The 20075-nt window shown below is 48.1% G+C and overlaps 1 protein-coding gene across 1 annotated transcript in view; it reads left to right on the top strand.

Moving 5' to 3' along the window:
- LOC107114004 (complement C4-like) overlaps positions 1–20075 on the top strand; it is a 98181-nt gene that overhangs the window by 62140 nt on the left and 15966 nt on the right. The window contains exons 22-33 of the mRNA XM_015415423.1: positions 1824–1875; positions 6750–6839; positions 7374–7577; positions 8400–8475; positions 9497–9653; positions 9804–9932; positions 14369–14540; positions 15319–15494; positions 17186–17344; positions 17759–17818; positions 18438–18531; positions 19367–19550. Coding sequence (XP_015270909.1) covers positions 1824–1875; positions 6750–6839; positions 7374–7577; positions 8400–8475; positions 9497–9653; positions 9804–9932; positions 14369–14540; positions 15319–15494; positions 17186–17344; positions 17759–17818; positions 18438–18531; positions 19367–19550 — 1553 coding nt within the window. The remainder of the gene's footprint in view (positions 1–1823; positions 1876–6749; positions 6840–7373; positions 7578–8399; positions 8476–9496; positions 9654–9803; positions 9933–14368; positions 14541–15318; positions 15495–17185; positions 17345–17758; positions 17819–18437; positions 18532–19366; positions 19551–20075) is intronic.

A 20075-nucleotide genomic window follows, 5' to 3' on the forward strand; every position in this document is an offset into this window, starting at 1 on the left:
GGATACCCTCCTCCTCTCCTCTCAATACAACAAATATTCAAGTATATAAAACATAGAGCACTTATACAAAATTCTCACAACCATAGACCTACTATTATCATTAGCAAACATAAAACCTTCTATATTCCACAGTTAAGTTTGCCAAACAGTTAAGTTTGCCAAATTGCCACTTTATTTTTTTTTTCAATTTACCAACATAAATATACCAGAGCATCTCTCCTTATATATAATTGAATAGTATCAAACATACAAATGCTCTTCAGGTAGCAGAGATCAGTCCCTCTGGAGAAAACAGTGGACTCTGTCATTAAACCCTGCTGAGGTCGCCACAGGAAACTGACACTATTTGCCCAAAGCCAGAGCACTCTCCCAGAGCCTCTTTCTAGATCCCGTTGTATTTGTTTCCGCAACGGGCATTATTTCTAGTGTGTATATAAAACAAGCTACAATCTTAAAATATTTAACCATATTGAAATTTGTTTAAAGCATTTAGTTTGCCATAGCATAATTAGAAAGACAAAGTCTATACCCATATCTCTATTGTATAACATTAAATTATAGTTAGAATCATTTCTAACTATATTAAAAGACTTCAACTATTTAATTAACCAAGATATACTTGTATAGGCTTAACCAATAGCCATACCTATATACCATTAAATTAATGTTCTTCTCCCTTCCCTCCCCTCCCCCTCCCCCTTTTTTGTATTTATATTTTATATTGTTTATAGTTTTAAATTATTTTTATGTTTTTATATATTTTTGTTTCTAATTTATTTTAATATATTCATAATCTCAAAATAAATACCATTTTATATATACATTTGGCAAACCCAATTAAATTTCTTATTCTATGTTTTTTTCTTATTTTTCTTTTTTTAATCAAACAATGTAAAGCTTTATAAAATTATTAACTTTTCTCAACTATATCAGAACAACATCAAAACTATGTTATTATAAAATAAAAATCCAAGCTGCTTCCTTCATCCAAAATAACTAAAGTTATGTTGTTTCTTTAGGGAAAGGCTTCTTCTGTTTAGAGCTGAGTAGGTAAAGATCTGTCAGCAAGCTGCCATGGTGTTCTGTGTTGGTTGTATCTCTGTACAGTTACTAACCCCCCCCCCCTGCCTGGGCGCCACTATTTTACTCTGCTGTAATGCCTAAGCCAAACAACTGGAGGATGTATTGGGGGAGTACGCTTGACTGCCAGCTTGTTGCTTTTAGAGCCTGGGAACTGCACCTGTATTATGTCTGGAGATAGCCTGGTTCTCAGGGAATGAGCACGCAACCGTTTCCTTTCACCCACCAGCGGGAAAGTGACCCATTGGTTCTGTACCTGGTTCAAATCCCTTTATTATGCTTGCCCTAACAGTTTGTAGTCAGTTCTAACAAAGAACGTGTTTGAGTGTCTTTCCAACGCTTTGAAATAAATTTTGCTTTTCTTTAAAACGTGGATTTATTCTCGATGCTTGGGGATCCAACACCACCATTTGTTCGTGTGTGTTCGACTGGCCGTTTCTTGTCTCTTGGGTCTGGATTTTAATATCATCAGTTTTTCTCCAAGAAGCTCAGATGGTGTGTAGGTTGGGATGATCCAGTTTTATTTTGACAATTATCTTGTGAATTATCTTGTGAATCTTGACAATTGTCTTGTGAATTAGGTTGGGCTACTCCCAAGCCAGGGATTCACACCCAGCTCTCCCTCCCCCAAGTCTCACACCCAGCCTGTTAACACAGTGCTGGCTGTTACGTTGTCCCTGGGACACACACACAAACACAACCACACATACCCATGCCTGCTCCATCTCTTTTTCCATTAACAGAGAGAGGGCGCCGTTCAGCTGGAAGAATACACCATTCCCCTGGATATCACAGGTAGGAAAGAACGGCTGAGGTAAAAGGGCTAGAACAGTGGTTCTCAACCTTCCTAATGCCGCCTAATTCCTAATACAGTTCCTCATGTTGTGGTGACCCCCAACCATAACATTATTTTCGTTGCTATCATAAGACCATTGAAAATTTGTGTTTTCCAATGGTCTTAGGCGACCCCTGTGAAAGGGTCGTTCGACCCCCAAAGGGGTCGCGACCCACAGGTTGAGAACTGCTGGGCTAGAAGAAGGTCTGTGGGTGATGGATGTGCGTCATGCAGTTTGAATACGTAATGCTTTTAACCTTTAAAAATCACCTGTGTGGTTTCATCCTGTTCCCTTATGTGGAAGACTTATAAAATTCAGAAGGAAGAATAAACTTAAACCCACTGAAGGCCAAATGGCTTGTTAGTTTTTTTGAGGAAGTTGGGTCCGGGTTCTGCAGTGTAGGGGAAGGAAAGTCTTCTGCTCCCCCATTCATACTCCGTTTTTCTGAGCTGAAATGGCTAGGGGGGGGAGTAATTTGCCCACATTTAGCTCCAAAGGTGGGCAAATTACACCCCCTCCACACACACACACACACTCTGTTTCAGCTAGGGTTGCCAAGTCGATCTTCTGCTGGAGCGGGGGGCTCCCGGCCGGCGTGTGGTGTGTGCGCGCGTGCGCGCGTGCCGCATGCACATCACCCGGAAGTGACGTGACGACGGCAGGCACGCTGGGGGCGGGGCCATGGCCATACGAGGGAAAACCATGGCCATACGAGGGAAAGCCCCCAGCGTACCCGGTGTGGTCGTGTCACTTTCAGGTGACGCGCACGTCAGGGTCGAGTTCCCCCGGGGGCCCGATCCGGCGGCGGCGGAGAACGGGCATCTGGGGCGGGGTTTTCCCCGCCCCTCAGAGGGACTTGGGAAGCCTAGTTTCAGCTCAGGAAAATGGCATGGGGGAGGGGAGACAGGAGCCCTTCCTTCCCTGTGTGATCATCCTGAGTCCAGTCAGGCTCTTGGGGACTTTAAACCCTACAGCTGCTATGTGACTATGGAGAAAGCAAGTTGTCTCGGCACGGAGGAACCTGGACCCAACTCTTACCAAAAAACATAACATGTGGTTTGGCTTTGAGAAACAGTAGAAATGTGCTCACATCTATCATAATCCACAATGTGGTTAGGAAAGAGTTCCCCTCTTGATTGAGTTGATGGAGCGGACTGGAAATAGGGACACAGAGAGAGTTGATGGAGCGGACTGGAAATAGGGACACAGAGAGAGAGAGAGAGATCAGATAATTATATATAACAAAATATAAAAGACAGAAAATATCTCTTCCCAACATCCCCTTCGTTACATTAAAAAGTTTTGTGGGACGCTGTCTATAAAGTACAATGATACTTCTGTTGAGGTACATATATATTAGAGAGCCAGCGTGGTGTAGTGGTTAAGAGCAGTGGGCTATAATCTGGAGGGCTGGGTTCGATTCCGCACTCCTCCACATGAAGCCAGCTGGGTGACCTTGGGTTAGTCACAGCTCTCTCAGAGCTCTCTCAGCCCCCCCCCCAAGTCTAGCTCACCACCTAGTGGTGCATAAACGCTAAAAGAGTTAGAACTTAAGGCTGCCAGACGATCTTCGGATCTCCTGGCTATACCACACATAATGCCATACAATATTTATTCATTTGATTTTTACCCTGCCCTCCCAGCCAAGGGAGGCTCGAGGCGACTTACATAAAATCAATACCTAATTTACAATAAAACATGAATAATTTAAATTAAAACAATACTACAATCATTTAAACTATACAACTCAATAAAGTACTAGTAACATTAATTCCTGATGGCTATAGTTAACGCAATCCACATCTATATTCAACATGTTACATTTCAGATTTCATAAGAAACCTCTTTTGCACCTACATGATTAGTTTCATCATCACTACATACTCAGTGTTGCGTATTTTCACCTCTTCTGCGTACTCGCTATTACTTCTAACAAATAGCAAGAATACAGAAGGAAAGTCTATTATATATCTTGTCAGAAGAAAACAAAAGTCCACTTCCTTACACAGGCCTTACAAACCTCTTAACATCTTCATACATGCCTGGGAACCTGGGAACGACTTCTAATGGGTGAAGCGTAAAGTTGCCAGCCGCAGGATGGGAAGTTCCTGGAGATTCAGGGCACAGTGTGGGAAAGGCAGAGTTTGGGGAGAGAGCTCAGTGAGGGATGTGAAGCCACGAGTCCACTCTGAAACTCTCTGAACCTGCTACTTTCTCCAGGGGAACTTATCTCTGTCATCTGGTAGGATTGCCAGACCCCCCCCCCCCCCGGGGCGTTTTTGGGCTTCAACCTGCCCACTGGCCAGCTGGCCATTGGGGGAAGCCCTACCCCCCAAGCCCAAACACCCACAGCCACCCCTCTCCCTTCTCTCTTGAGAGATTTAAAGGGCCGGAAATTGTTGGAGGTGTAAGAATAACGTAGGAACGTATATTCATATCTGGTGGAGGTGTGAGAAAATACAAAAATTCTGGGAAAGTATTAAGCAGTGAATAGAAGAAATTGCAGGAATCAATTTGCCAATCACACCAGAAATCTTTTTACTTAATATCACACCAGAGGGGATTAAACATAATGAGTTATCTATTATACTGTACATAATTACAATCTCAAGAATAATAATAGAAAAGAATTGGAAAACAGACAGAATACCGACTAGGGAAGAGTTGATTATGAAGCTTTTTGAAATAATAGAAATGGATAAGCTGAATATGTACTTGGCGGGAAAAACAGAAAGTAACTTTAAGCAAAAATGGCAAAAAGTCAATAAGTGGATTGAAGAAAATGTCTAATGTAACCCCAGAATGTTGGAAAATATAGGGAGTGTATGTTATGGAAAAATGAAAATTAAAATTAAAAAGAGAGAGAGAGAGATTTAAAGGGCCCTCCAGCTGACCGTTGGAGGGCCGTTTAGATTTTTCCGGGGGAGGGACAGGGGCGGCTGCGGGCCACGTGCCTGAATTCCAAGTGGCATTGACCCTTGGAGATCGGGCATGCGGGCTCTGCCGGCTGGACTGGTGGAGACTGGGGGGCCCCACACCTGAATTCCAAGCAGCATTGCCACTTGCAGTTCAGGCACGCAGCCAGCGGCCGCCCCCTCCCTCCCCTCTTGCAAGATTTAAAGGGCCCTCCACCTGATTGGTGGGCCATCTTGTAGGAGGTTTGGGAGAGGGGTGGCCGCCGGCTCTCGTTCTTGGGCGTGGGGCTTGGCATGGGGACATCCCTAGCGTAATGTCATCACGTTGGGGACGCCCCGCCCCCTTCGGGAACGCTCCCCCCGAAGTCCCCCACCGGGGACAAGGATGTACCTGGGAACCATAGTCATCTGGAGATCGGCTGTAATTCTTGGAAAACTCCAAGCCCCACTTGGAGAGGTCAGCAACCCTAAAAGACCACTCTTTGGGGGGGGTGTTATCCTATCTTTTGAATGAGCTTAGTGTAGACTACGTAGTTCTTCTCTCCCTCATTTTATTGCCACAACAACCCTGTGAGGTAGGTTAGGCTAAGAGCATGTGACAGGCCCAAGATCACCAGAGCATTTCATGGCAGAGTGGAAGTTTGAACCAGAGCCCGCCCAGTCACAGTTCCTCAAACTGGCTTTGGGTTCCGGCTTGGGCTGGGCAGCAGTGTCGCCGTTTGTTCTGCAAAGTATTCCCTCTTTTGATTGTTTTAGCTGGTTTTATCTGGTGGCTTTATTTCAGGGTCACTGGCTTGTGATCTTTTTCATCGTGAGGGAGCTGCCTTTGGCAGCCCCAAATGTTTTGTTTTTCTTCTTCTGTCGGAGGTCATCTTTGTGAAGATGCCAACCTCAGTGTTAGCCCAGTTAGCTACGTGGGATAAGGGGGGGACGGTGGGTTGATGTGGGCAGGTGATAGAACACCAGCATTATATGTATTTTATAGTCTTTTTTCTTTCTTTCTTTCCTTTTTTTTTTTAAACAGTCTATCACAATTGCCTGGTTAAATTACTAATTTGCTTTCGTATGTGTGTTACTCAAACCGCAGTGGTTCTCACAAGTTTAGGGAAGACAGTAGGCAGCCCCGTAGCCAGGAATTTTTGGCTGTTGGCGCAGGGGCTGGGGCACTGGGGCAGGGGAAATGGGGGTAGCGAAGGAGAGAGGGGGGCATGCGGGGGGGCTGGGGAAGGAAAGGGAAGCTGACCTGCCACTTCTGGTCAGTTTCACTCTGGGACCAACAGCTGTTACACTGACCTGAGCGGTCGGGTTAGAACGGATAAAAGGAAGTACTTCTTCACCCAAAGAGTGATTAACACTTGGAATTCACTGCCACAGGAAGTGGTGGCGGCTACAAGCATGGACGGCTTCAAAAGGGAATTAGATAAGCATATGGAGCAGAGGTCCATCAGTGGCTATTAGCCACAAGGTATAGATAGGGACTCTGGGGCAAGTCTCTGTCTCCTTGGTGGTTGGGGGGGGGGGGTCAACAGTGGGAGGGCTTCTAATGTCCTGGCCCCACTGGTGGACCTCCTGATGGCACTGGTATTTCTGGCCACTGTGGGATACAGAGTGTTGGACTGGATGGGCCTTTGGCCTGATCCAACATTGGCATCTCTTATGTTCTTATGTTCTTATGTTCTTATGTTCTTATCAGGGCGGTTTCCCTTTGATTTCCCAGCCTCCCTGATGCTGCAGGGACAAGGGGCACTGGGAGTGGGGGGTTTGGGGGGTCTGGCATCCTCCCAGGGTGGGCGGGGCTCATCCGTGGTGGAGCTCCAAGCCAAATGCCCCACCATGGCTATGGGCCTGACAGTAGGGCTTACTGGTTTGAAACCAGAAGGACCATATCATTCACCTTAATTTTCTGTTTTTGGCATAGATGGCCTTAGTAGGTCTGTGGAGATTTCAGGAGAGATGCCCTCCAATGCCATTCCTGATGGGGACTTCAAGATGAATGTTCGATTGACAGGTGAGAAAGCAAAATGAAGGCCCTCACACCCTAATTTCCACTTTCGGTTTTTGTAACACTAAACTGCTGAACTGTGTAAACAGAACTATTTACATAGTTCAAGGACCAAACAGGAATAACAACCTTAGTTTATATGGTTACCATTTGTTTGGATTTAATTCCGGGGGGGGGGGGGGTGAGTGTTCCTTCACTGTGTTTCCCCCGGAATTAAATCAAAACAAATGGTAGCCACATAAACAAAGTTTCCTTCACTATGTTTCCCCCCCAGAATTAAATCTAAACAAATGGTAACCATATTAACTAATCTTGCTATTCCTGTTTGGTCCTTGAATCTGTTAAACATCTTCATTATGCTGTATGCTAATTTACTGCTCACCCTTTGCCTATACATATGGGCTGATAATTTTCCTTTCATTGTATCCGAAGAAGTGTGCGGGCACACAAAGACATACCTTGAATAAAACTCTGTTGGTCTTAAAGGTGCCACTGGACTCAGATTTTGACCTGCTTAACTGTGTGTTCGCTTTGACATAGGATCTGTGCCAGCTGACACTCTGGAGAGTTCTCTGTCGCCTGAAGGCCTGTCGTCACTGCTGCGAGTTCCACGAGGATGCGCTGAACAAACCATGATCTATATGGCCCCAGCGGTCTATGCCATGCACTACCTGGACCAAACAGAGCAGTGGCTGAAGCTCAAACCAGACAGCAAGGAAAAAGCACTGGAGAACCTTCGCACAGGTGGGATACATTCTAAGGTACACGAAGAAGACACTCCAGGATAGGGGTTGCCACCGTGGTGCCTGTGGGTGCCATGGTGTCCACCAGCACTTTTCCGGGTGCCCACCAAGTGTTTTTAGAAAGTGGGTAGGGCCAGGTGGGGCAGTTACCCATCAGGGCTTCTAACTGGCCACCGGAGATCTGATTGGCTGGGCAGTCTAAAATAACGTGTCACCTGCAGCTGCCACCACAGTGTTGGTTTTCTTCTCTCTCACTCCTCTTCCCAAGTGTATTTTTTTCCTAAAATTATCCCTCTTTCCCCCTGCACTTAGGCTTCCTCTGTGTCTGTGTGTGGCTCTGCCTCCTGTGGCAGCCATTTTGAGGTTAGCTCCACCTCCTTTGGCAGCCATTTTGTGGTTGTGCCCAACACCTTGTATCGATATTCCAAAGTTACCCGTGGGCTCCAAAAGACCCTGTTCTAGAATATATAAGGAGGCTGGACAAGTGTAAGCCTGTGCCCTAGATTACTTCGACAAATATGGGCATGATCTGTGGATTAGCACACCTTCAGGCAGGCAGGCAGGCAGGCAGTCATTTGGCACCACACTTTTCTTTTCATATTCTCTGTCGCTGTTTGGTCAAATTCCGGAATTGTTTCCCTCTTCCCCAGCATTCACTGCATCTAATAATTTCTCAGTTCATCCATTCACTGGTGATCAACTTATTTAGGATAAGTGTAGCCCGCCCCCTTTTTTCCTGTGTACCCCTGCAATCAAAAGATTGTTGAAAACTAGCAAAGGATTGGTAATTGAGGGAGGAACTCACTTCCCTTTCATGTCGTAGGCTACGAGCGAATCCTCACTTTCCGGAAGGCGGATGGGTCATATGGAGCTTGGATCCACACCCCAAGTAGTACCTGGTGAGACCCAGCATTGCAGGGGGGGCCGTGTGGGCCTTTGGGGGGAGGCTGGTGTCCAAATGGGAATATTCCGCATCTAGAATTCTGCACTGGGGGGGGGGGTTCTGAATGTCCCAAGCAGAACATGCAGACAGTGGAATAAAACGACCAACGCTTATGCAGAAATTATTTACTTTATAGTCTGCCTTTTTCCCTAAAACTCATGATGGATTATAACTAAAGCCAGTTTGGTGTAGTGGTTAACTAAAGCCAGTTTGGTGTAGCGGTTAAGTGCACGGACTCTAATCTGGGAGAACCGGGTTTGATTCCCCACTCCTCCACTTGCAGCTGCTGGGTGACCTTGGGCAAGCCATAGTTCTCGCAGAGCTGTTCTCTCAAGGACAGTCCCGTAAAGAGCTCTCTCAGCTCCGCCTACCTCACAGGGTATCTGGTGTGGGGAGGGGAAGGGAAAGGAGTTTGTATGCCGCTCTAAGACTCTAAGTGAAGGGCGGGGTATAAATCCAATCTCTTCTCTTCTTCTTCAATGCAATAAATATAGCATAAGACATACAACTAACAAAGTGAGAGAACATTGGGATGGGATATTTTGAAGGGTTCTCTTGTTTGTTCTTATAATCTCGTGTACCTGCTCCCTTGGTTTTAATTTGGGAAATCCATCCATCTCTGTTGGGTATGCCTGCTAGGTGAGGGCCGGCCTTGCTCACAGCAGCAGCCTCCCCCCCCCCTCAATTACTATGAGATGTGGTGTGGTAGGTGGGGCCGGCCACAATTCATATGTAGGATTGCCAACCTCCAGGTAGCACCTGGAGGTCTCCAGCTATTACAACTGATCTCCAGACTACAGTTTCTCTGGCGAGAAGGGCTGCTGAATCCCCTCCCCTCACCAAACCCCGCCCTCCACAGGCTCCACCACCCCCCAAATCTCCAGGTATTTCCGAACCCAGAGCCGGCAACCCTAGTCTCAACGTGCTATACACTTATCAGGTTACTGACGCTACATCTATGACCACTCATTTTTCAGGCTGACGGCTTTTGTGGTGAAAGTTCTGTCTATGAGCCGTCAGTACCAGGCGGTGGACGAAGGCAAGATCCGCGAGTCGGTGCAGTGGCTGCTGAGGAAACAACAGTCCGATGGCTCCTTCATCGACCCGAATCCCGTCTATCACCGGGATATGCAGGTGGGCCCCTGGGCAGCCATCTTTCTCGTCTCACGTTTACAGCTGCTTCCCAAAGCAATGCTTTGCTATGCTGAGGCACTGGTTTAGAAGCTGCAGCTCATTGTTGCTTTGAGGCTACCTCTGGTGTACCTTCTTGTTTTTCTTCCCTAGGGTGGTGTCGGCGGCCTTCGTGGGGGAGTCTCACTCACTGCATTTGTCACCATCGCGCTTAAGCAGGCCTTGGTCCTATATGAAGGACAGCAGTCAGACGCAGAGAAGAAGGAGCAGTTAAAACAAGTGGTACGCAGTAAGGGAGTGGTGTGTGTGTGTGGGGAAGGGGTGCGAAGAGAGAGGAGGGAAGGGCGTATGGAGAGAGAGGGGAAAGGGGATACAGAGAGACATGGGAAAGGGATAAAGAGAGAGAAGTAGGTATTGGAAGAGAGCAGGGGAAGGGACTATGGAGAGAGTGTTTCAATTCCGCAGTCATATTTTGCAAGCAGAAAGATTAATTCACAATGCCTAGAACCGGGGTGTCGAACTCATTTGTTATGAGGGCCGGATCTGACACAAATGAGAGCTTGTTGGGCCGGGCCATGTGTGTCATAAAATGTAGTGCCAGGTAGTGAAGATATAAACTGTATAAAGGACACAAACGCAAAGATAAAAACATGCTTAAAACATTAGCTCTGTATGCTGCAAACCTACTTCTGATTTATTGACATTCACCGCAGAAACCTCATGCTCAGAGTTCTGAGCTTAGGACCCAGGTTAAAACATGAAATGGCTGAGCGAGTGAGAGAGTCTGGCGAAGCAGGCTATGGTACAGCAGCAGCAGCAGAACTGGCAGCAGGAGATGGCCAGTTCCACTGTGGGCCTGGTAGACGCCCTCTGGGGGCCTGAACCGGCCCCCGGGCCGCATGTTTGACACTCCTGGCCTAGACTCTCAACTTTGTCCGGCTGTCCTCGGCCAGGGCCAGGGCCTTCTCAGTCCTGTCTCCAACCTGGTGGAACTCTGCTGAATGGCGTTAAAGCAAGCACCAAATAGATTTGTATATACGTGCTTAGCCATAGCAAAGAAGAACTGGCATAGGGCAATCAGTGGTGTTTTGGGGGCTGGACGTTGAGGAGGACGGAGGGATGCCAGCCTCCAGGTGGATCCCCTGGAATTACAGCTCATCTCCAGAATACAGAGATCCGTTCCCCTGGAGACAATGGGTGCTTTGGAGGGTGGGTTTTTTGTGGCACTGTACCCCACTGAGTTCCTCCCCCCAGTGTTCATCCTCAAATCTCCAGGAGTTTCCCAACTTGGATCTGGCAACCCTACCCCCCCATCCCCTGCCAGTGGCCGGGGGGACCTGGCGACCCCATGTGGAAGTCTAGGGCCCCGTCTCACAGGCCCAGTGTCAGAACCCACAGCTCAATCAACGTGGCACACACTTCCAGGAAGGTTTTACTTTATTGAAAAGCCATAGATGCAGTAACATGAACACTGTTAAGAATGGCAGGCTACCTATGCGCATAATAGGATATAGGGAATTCGTATGCACCCCCCTACTCTACTGCCATGACCAATAAGGTACCGGCCCGCGTGCGGGCAATTGTCAGGCTTACTAACGGCTGCAACGCTGGGAACAGAGAGGCTCCCATGAACAGTAGACACCACATATCTGCCTCCAGTACAACATTGAAGATAAGCGTTACAGCTGCAAAGCAATTAAGCGCATGGAAAAGAATGCAAGGGAAAAAAAACCCTCCCTGCATCTTCATGGCAGCATAGCTGACACTCAGCAGAGCCCCCCCCCCCAAAGCATGCTGTATTTTCACATTGGAATTATAATTTCTATCTAAAAGGGGGGCGCATATTAATTCTAGACTCCAAAATTATCTAACCTCCCCCCCCCCCCGAGGACAATGGCTAAGTGCGGTGGCCATTAATTGAGAATTCCTTGCTTCAGAAAAGCTTAGCTTCGACCACTCACCCCGAATCCACAGCCCCACTTGTCCCGGTGCAGGAATTTTACCTCAGATCTGCTGCTCTCCATGGCATGTTGCTACTTCTTCCTGCTATAAGCCAGAAGAAGAGTATTATATCCGCATGACTGTGACAGAGCTTGGGGTGGGAGTGGTATGTGGAGACAATGCTCACAGCAGGCTCAGAAGGGGTCTCAGCTCAGTAGGAGATCAAAATGAGGAGACACCCCACTTCTTGGCGGTAATCTCAGTTTATTGAGGTTTCCTCTCACTTCGCCTTTACACTTCTTCCACCTGGGTTAGTGAGTGGCACTCCTGAGATGTGCCCAACGTCTGCAGCTCCTCCTCCTCCTCTTTTTCTGACCACCCTCAACTCCATTTCACCACTGCATCAAGACCCTGGCCCAGGAACTGGAACTCCCCCCTTCCACCATCACCACCATGATCAGGTGATTGCACTCTGGGCCTCATGCCCCAATGGCATCTCAGCCCCTTTCGCCTCCAATGGCAGCAGCCATGGCCAGCCACTCTTGACCTGCTGTAGGGTTCCCTGGCCACACCCATCCCACAGGACTGGCCCCTGTCTCTTGGATGGCGCCCCCGGGATGGCTCATCTCTAACTCCAACCGAGCCAGCCTCCTCCTGCTCACAGGCCCTCAGACTGCTTAGATGGGTAGTTCGGGATTTGAGGAAGAAGGTCACAACGACAATTTTATTCCCCTTTTCTCTACACCCTCTTACCTCCCTTTCCCCTCACCTTGTTGTAGTGTTGTTTTCACTTTGGGGTTGCCAATATTTATATTTATTTATTGTTTCTGTTTGTATCCCGCCTTGCCGGGCACGCTGGCTCAAGGCGGATAACAAAGTTAAAATGACGTAAACAATACAGGGATGAAAACAATTAATAAATACAGTACCAAGTTAAAAACAGCAACAATTCACAAATAAAACCGACAGATGATGGCAATGATCCATCAAAGCCAGGAAGGGAAATTCCTAGAGATTTGGAGGCAGAGCCTGGGAGGGGTGGAGTTTAGGGAAAGGATGATGATGATGATGATGATACTTTCAATTTATTAATCGGTTTCCCCAGTGGGCTCAAAGCGATGTGCAGTTACACATTTTAGACAGGGGACTAACAGTGTTCATAGGGGATAGGGAAGACAACATATATTCATTTAATTGCGCACGCCATCACTGCACGGCGTAAACGTCGTCTGGCTTGGCTCAGTCATTTTCCGAACGGCTGCTTGTTGACCAGGCTTCAGGACCCGTATGTCAAATCGCCACACTGCCACCGCCTGACTGGAAACATCCACTGCAGGGATTTTTGTAGCCGAGAAGTTCTTCCGCCTTTTTCCGAACCTCGGCCAGGACGTCCCGACCGTCAGCTAACACCCTCCCACAAGGGAGATTGGTGTGCCCACCCTCTCTAAGGAGTGGTTCCCATTTTATCTACTTGCTGAAGCTTTCGAATCGCTGGGTGGACGATGAGCTGGGGACAACAGGCTGGCTGCTCACACCAGCGCGGGGCTCGAACTAACACACTTCTTCCAGGGGAACTGGTCTCTGTAGTCTGTAGTCTGGAGATCAGTGGTAATTCCAGGAGAATTCCAGCTCCCACCTGGAAGATGGCAACCCTAGTTCACCTTCTAAATATTGTTCTGTAATTTCAGTCCTAACTTCTGCCCCACCCTCATCTGCCATACTGGGATACCAACAACAACTGGACTGGTGCTGCAAGGCCTCCAGCTGAAGAGATCGGAGTCTTGTCCCTCTGATTCCTTGTCATAATTGGGCTAAAAACAAGAACATAAGAAAGAGCCCTGCTGGATCAGACCAGTGAGGGTCCATCTACTCCAGCATCCTGCCTCACACAGTGGCCGAACAGTTTCCTATGGACAGCCAACAAGAGGGCATAGAGGTCGAGGCCTTCCCCTGAGGTTGCCTCCTGGCTCTGGGATTCAAAGGATTAGGGCCTCAGAATGTGGAGGTTCCCCTCAGCCACCATGGCTAATAGCCACCGATAGACCTCCCCTCCAAGAATCTATCTAATCCTCCTTTATAAGAACATAAGAAGAGCCCTGCTGGACAATTGGACAATTTGGACAATTTCAGTGGTCCATCTAGTCCAGCATCCTGCCTCACACAGTGGCCGAACAGTTTCCTATGGACAGCCAACAAGAGGGCATAGAGGTCGAGGCCTTCCCCTGAGGTTGCCTCCTGGCTCTGGGATTCAGAGGATTAGGGCCTCAGAATGTGGAGGTTCCCCTCAGCCACCATGGCTCGTAGCCACCGATAGACCTATCCACCATGAATCTATCTAGTCCCCTTTAAAAGCTGTTTATTCCTGTGGCCGTTTGCTATATCCCCTGGCAGCGAATTCCACATTTTAATCCCTCTCTCTGTGTAAAGAAGTGTTTCCTTTTGTCTGTCCTGAATCTACTGCCCATTGGCTTCATTGGATGAAAAAAATGTAATTAATCCACCTGATGCAAACGTGATCACATTATATTATCACATACCCCCTTTCCCTTTGCTGTCAGTGTCTGGCTCATTTCATTCATACAAGGACCAAGTAAACAAGGAGAGGGAGGCAGCAAGCTCTTGACTGAGGGCCGTTGTTGCCCACGTGGTCCAACATGTTTGTGGTATGCACAAGGACCTTGTAATGTGTGGATCAGTCCCTGGGCTGCGGAAGGGGGGGAAGAAGTGCCGTCGCAGTCTTGATCATCAAACCCCAACACTGTTGACTTCTCTTTCAGGAACTCGGCCTGTTTCAAGCCACCTCCTACCTGGCCCGCTCGCTGGATGACCCCTCTCTGGGTCCCTACCCTGTTGCCATCTCCAGTTACGCCCTCTCGATCGCTTCGCAGAACCAGTCTGCCTTGACTTCTGCTGATGCCCTCCTGACGAGGCTCGCCACGCAGGATCAAAGTACAGCCCTTTTTGTCTCCTAACTGCACTCCCCCTCCTGTCTCTGTCCCTCACAATTAAAAAAAAACCCTCGTTCTTCCCATGTAAAGGCAGGGCTTAATAAACTCCACTCCTCAGGAAGGAATTCAAGATAGATCTACTTCTACAGCAGAAAAAGACCAGATAGGATTGCCCACTGTGGGCTGGGGAGAAGCTGGAGATTTTGGGGGTGGAGCCCGGGGTGGGTGGGGTTTGGGGAAGGGAGGGGCCTGAAGTGTGCTTGTTATAGGGCCTACACAACAGTACCATAATTTTCCCCTAGTACCCGGAGGGCATTGTAGGCATACAAAAGCTCCTACAGATAGCAAGTAGGTAGTGCTTCTTCCCCTGGCAGTGCCAGAGATCAGTAGGAAAGGAGCATTTTACAGAGCCTGGATGGGTTAAATGCTCTGTTGACTTTGAGGCAAAGCTGCCATCTTGGGTCACTCTAGTGACAGAACGTAGAGAGGTTCAAAGAAATGCACACTCGTCTCGGGCACATTCATGCCCAGCGCATGTTCTGCTCCCTTACTGGCCACCACCTTACCCTTACTGGCCACCACTTCCTCTTCCTTTCCATCCCCAGACAGTTAGGCGGTCCTCCTTGACCAATTGTCCAATGACCCTCCTCAATTAGGATCCAGCAATGTCCTTCTAATTGGAACTGAAGTCCAGCTCCTCAGCACCTACTTAGGGTGGGACATGGTATTGCTCCAAACCTGAGTAATGCAAGAGATGAAATTCTGTTCTCTCCCTCCAGACAACACGGAGATACACTGGGCAGTGGGGGACCAAGAGGTCTCGGCCATCTCTGTGGAGGCCACAGCCTATGGGCTGCTCTTCCTAGTGAAGCGAAAGGACACCAAAACGGCTGGGAAAGTATCTAAATGGCTGACGGAGCAGAGGAATTATGGGGGAGGCTTCAAATCAACACAGGTACCCCCTGACATGACCAGAATACTTTGCCTTTCTCAGAAGGGGTATCGGAGGGGTATCGGGGTGTGGCGTGAGGGAATGAAATAGGCATAAGAACGTAAGAGGAGCCATGTTGGATCAGGCCAGTGGCCCGTGCAGTCCAACACTCTGTGTCACACAGTGGCCAAAAATACCAGGGGCCATCAGGAGGTCCCCCAGCGGGGCCAGTTTGATCTGGTTTTGCCGTCACAAAGTCTTGCGTGCAGGAGGTCCCAGGTTCGATCCCTGGCATCTCCACTAAAAAAGGATCAAGTTGTATGGGATGCCCCCGACCTGGGTAGCCCAGGCTAGCCCAATCTCATCCGACCGTAGAAGCTAAGCAGGGTCAGCCCTAGACAGTATTCGGATGGGAGACCAAGAAAGTCGAGGGTTGCTATGCAGAGGCAGGTGATGGTAAAGCCCTGTATGGTCAGGGGCCAGCATAGCTGAGGGACTGCCTTTCCTTTTTTTTTTTAAACACTTTATTTTCCATTTCAGTCTAATTACAAACATTTCATTATCTCAGATTACACAAATTTTTAGAGTCATGGCATCCAATTACATGTCGTATATCAAATAAAAGCTATTTTCTCTTTTTCCTTTTCTTATCATATTTTAACATGTTTTATCCAGTTGTAAACCCTTAACCATCTTTTATCCTGTATTTTTTGGTCTTTATCCTGCAGTATTAAACTCAAATTGTCCATTTGCGCTAACTCAAGGAGTTTTGTTATTATGTCCTCTTTCAAGGGTATTTTGTCCATTTTCCAATTTTTCGCCACTAATATTCTCACAGCTGTTATGATGTATACTAATAAATATACATCTTGCTTGGTGTTACCTTTTGGAATTATATTTAATAGATAAATTTCAGGTGCTAACAGGACTTCTAGATTTTCCAAAAGTTTTGCATTTTATTGCATTTCCACCACATGTGGTAAAAGGTCCCCACATTAGATTTACATTTCCAACTGCCTTTCCTCACATGTTCCCCAGAGAGCACTGCGTTCAGGGACACAAAACTTCCTAGTGCTCCCTGGCCCTAAAGAGACCAGACTGGCCACTACCAGGGCTAGAGCCTTTTCTGTGGCAGCACCGCGCTGGTGAAATGAGCTCCCTGAGGACACCAGGGCCCCACGGAACTTCAGTTCCTGCGGAAGTTGCAGGCGGAACTTCATTTCCGCAGGTCCTGCAAGACGGAGCTCTTCTGCCAGGCATTTGACCACACTTAACATCTTTATAACTTGGAGCCCCCTTGTGGTTGCTGGCATCACCTAAGTCTGTACTAACTGACTCCTGCTATGAAAACATTGGATTATGACTGCCGTCGCATAGGAAAATACGTTATGCATGGCGCTTTAGATTTTCTGCGTTTCTGAACTGTTTTAACACTTTTATGTAAGCTGCCCTGAGCCTGCTTCGGTGGGGTGGGTGGGGCATAAATCCAATAAAATAAATCCATAAACCACCTCTGGATGTCTCTTGCCTTGCCATAAATCTGCTGTGACTCAACAGCAAAAAAACCCCAAACAATAATAAGTAGGTGATGCAACCTGAGAGGCTGGATAGCGGCTGCCAGTCAAGTAAGCGTCTCTGGCCTTGATAGACCAGGGGTTTGACTCAGTAGAAGGCAGCTTCAGGTTTGAGTGTGTGTGTGTGTGTGTTTCTTTCAGGACACTGTGATAGCACTGGAAGCTCTGTCCAAGTACTGGATCAGCACCTTTGACGATGAAGACAATGAACTGAAAGTGACCCTCACCACTCCCGGGAGAAGTCTGCCCATAAGAGTCTCCATCGGGAGGTCAGAAGACCCAGTCCAGGAAGAGCTGCAGGTACGCCGTGTCAACCTTCCCCTGAGTATTCTTGCAGAGGAGGGGTCCAAAGCTCCCTCTGAGCTGTGGAGCCCTGTGAGCAAAAATTCCGCTGTGTGAGCTACTGGCATTAAAGTTGTGAGCAGGCGATTTGGCTGCTGCATCAATTAGTCTGCTCTGGAGCCATCCTCCCTGAGCCAAGACCAAAATGTGTGAGCCGGAGGCTAAAAAAATTGTGAGCTAGCTCACACTCACTCAGCTTAGAGGGAACACTGGAGGGGTCCCACAGAGGCCTCCCAAGCCACATTCTTGGCCTCCCAAGCCACCCCGTGTCTTTGAGTCAGGCCTCCAAAATGGATTCCAGAATGATATCACCAGGTGCTCTGCTCTGCTTGTTCCATCTTTTCCTGCTTTTGTTATTTTCCCCTCCTTCAGTTTTCCTTGGGAAGTGACATCCGTGTAAAGGTGGAAGGAAAAGGAAAAGGGACTTTGACTGTGAGTGTCTTCATGCCCTTTAAAAAAATGTATTTGGCAATATAAGTAACCACGTGTTCCCCCTCAATTACTCTGACACGGTATTAAAGCAAATTAACTTCACTTCCCCAAATATGAAAGTTAGATAACCGCTGCTTTTTGCAGAAACCATTTTCCAATTTGCCTGTGGTCCCATTGTCTGCCACTAGATGGCCAGATTTTTTTGTTGTTCAGTCGCAGTCGAGTCCAACTCTCCGCGACCCCACGGACAAGATCTCGCCAGGCCCTCCTGTTTTCCGCTGTCCTCTGAAGTTGGCTCAGTTTCATGTACAATCTGCCAAAGTTTTGTCTGACAGGCAGAAGTCCAGTAACTGAGGCCTTTGCAGGAAGAGCAATGTAGTGGGATCTTCTTCGCCACCTGTTGAAGTTCTGCCACTGCATATCTATTGAAGGCATCAGTAGCACTATCACAACAAACAAACAAAAATAACAGTTTTTTCCTCTGTCCGTCCACTGAGTGGGATGAAAGGATGAGGGTGGGAGAAGGGGGCGCCCGAGTCCTGCAGCCCGTGGGATCTTGTGTGGTACTTCTGCTGAGGGAGTTTATGGAATCAGGACTCCTGTCCTTCAATTCCCTCAGGTCCTGAAGCAGTTTCATGTCATGGCTGTTCAGAACACCTCCTGCCAAACCCTCGGCTTAAAGGTGGACGTGAGCGGCTCAGTTCGCCGAGATGGTAAGTCAGGATTGAAACTAGAAATTTAATGCTGTAGAATCCATCCTCCAAAACAGCCATTTTCTCCAGCGGAACTAGGGTTGCCAGGCCCCTGTTTGCAACCGGCGGGGGAAGGGGGAATTACCTGGAAAAAGAGAAAGGCCCAGGCCTCGTTGATGGTGTCACACAGGAAGTGATGTCATCACAACAGTGTTGTCCAGGTGACACTGGTATTTGGACAAAACCTCTATGGTAAAACCAGCTTCTACCATTGAGTGCTGCCTGGACATCACAGATTGGATTTATACCCCGCCCTTCACTTGGAGTCTCAAGCGTGTCTTACAATCTCCTTTCCCTTCCCCTCCCCACAACAGACATCCCGTGAGGTAGGTGGGGCTGAGAGAGCTCTGAGAGAACTGCTCTTGAGAGAACAGCTCTGAGAGAACTTGTGACTGACCCAAGGTCACATCAGCAGCTGCATGTGGAGGCGTGAGGAATCAAACCTGGTTCTCCCAGATTAGAGTCCGCGCTCTTAACCACTACACCAAACAAGGAGCCACATGTGCGGATGCATGCAACAGTTTGTCCTGAGTTCAAGGGGAGGGCCTGTCCCAGCAAGCAGTCTTCAGCATGCGATATCTGCAGGAGACAGGCCTTGGGAAGAAATGCTCAGGAGAACAGCAGCCTTCACCAGCTTCATTAGATCCCAACCAGCCTCACTCTAGTTTTAGTATTAGTATTAAACAGACTCGAAACCAGTCTGCTCCTCTGATTCCCAGCCAGAACTGATTTATGTTTTCGACCTCTCATCCTATTTCATGAGCCTCAATCATTTCTTTCTGCCTCTTTACAACAGCAACGTTAAGCGACTACTACTATGAGGACATGGACTACGGGACTGGAGAATCGGGGCCATCATCGCTGCCTGCTGATCAGCCACTCTCGCCCATCCAGTTATTTGATGCCCGCCGGCGCCGCAGGAGGGAAACCAAAGGTCCCGACCAGCAGCGAAGAGATGTCACTTACAATGTCTGCATCTGGTACGCAAGATGGTTGTACTAACTTCCAATGACCGAGTGTGGGAGGTGGGACTTCCTTTTCTCCTCCTTGTCACCTTCTAATGTTCTAGACCATGGGGGTGGTCTTACGTTTGCCAGCTCTAGGTTGGGAAATACCTGGAAATGTTGGGGGTGGAGCCTGGGGAAGGCGGGGTTTGTGGAGGGGAGGGACCTCAGCAGAGTAGAATGCCATGGCATCCACCCTCCAAAGCAGCCATTTTCTCCAGGGGAACTGATCTCTGTAGTCTGGAGTAGGAATGGGCATTTAAACGTGGAGCCATTTAAACCCCTGCTTTCTGCTCCCCATGAAAAGTGGCATGGAGCAGAAAGCAGGGGTGACAAAATGATACAAACCGGTTCAGTTTGCGAACCAACCTCCCAGTTCGTATCAGTTCATGGTTCGGTCATGAACCAAAACGAACCGCAAAAACAGTTTTGTCCATCTCTGGAGATCAATTGTAATACTAGGAGATTTCCACAGCCACTGGAAGGTGGACAGCCCTAATT

The sequence above is a fragment of the Gekko japonicus genome, unplaced genomic scaffold (assembly GCF_001447785.1).
Source record: "Gekko japonicus isolate JY-2015 unplaced genomic scaffold, Gekko_japonicus_V1.1 scaffold1234, whole genome shotgun sequence".
Lineage (NCBI taxonomy): Eukaryota > Metazoa > Chordata > Lepidosauria > Squamata > Gekkonidae > Gekko > Gekko japonicus.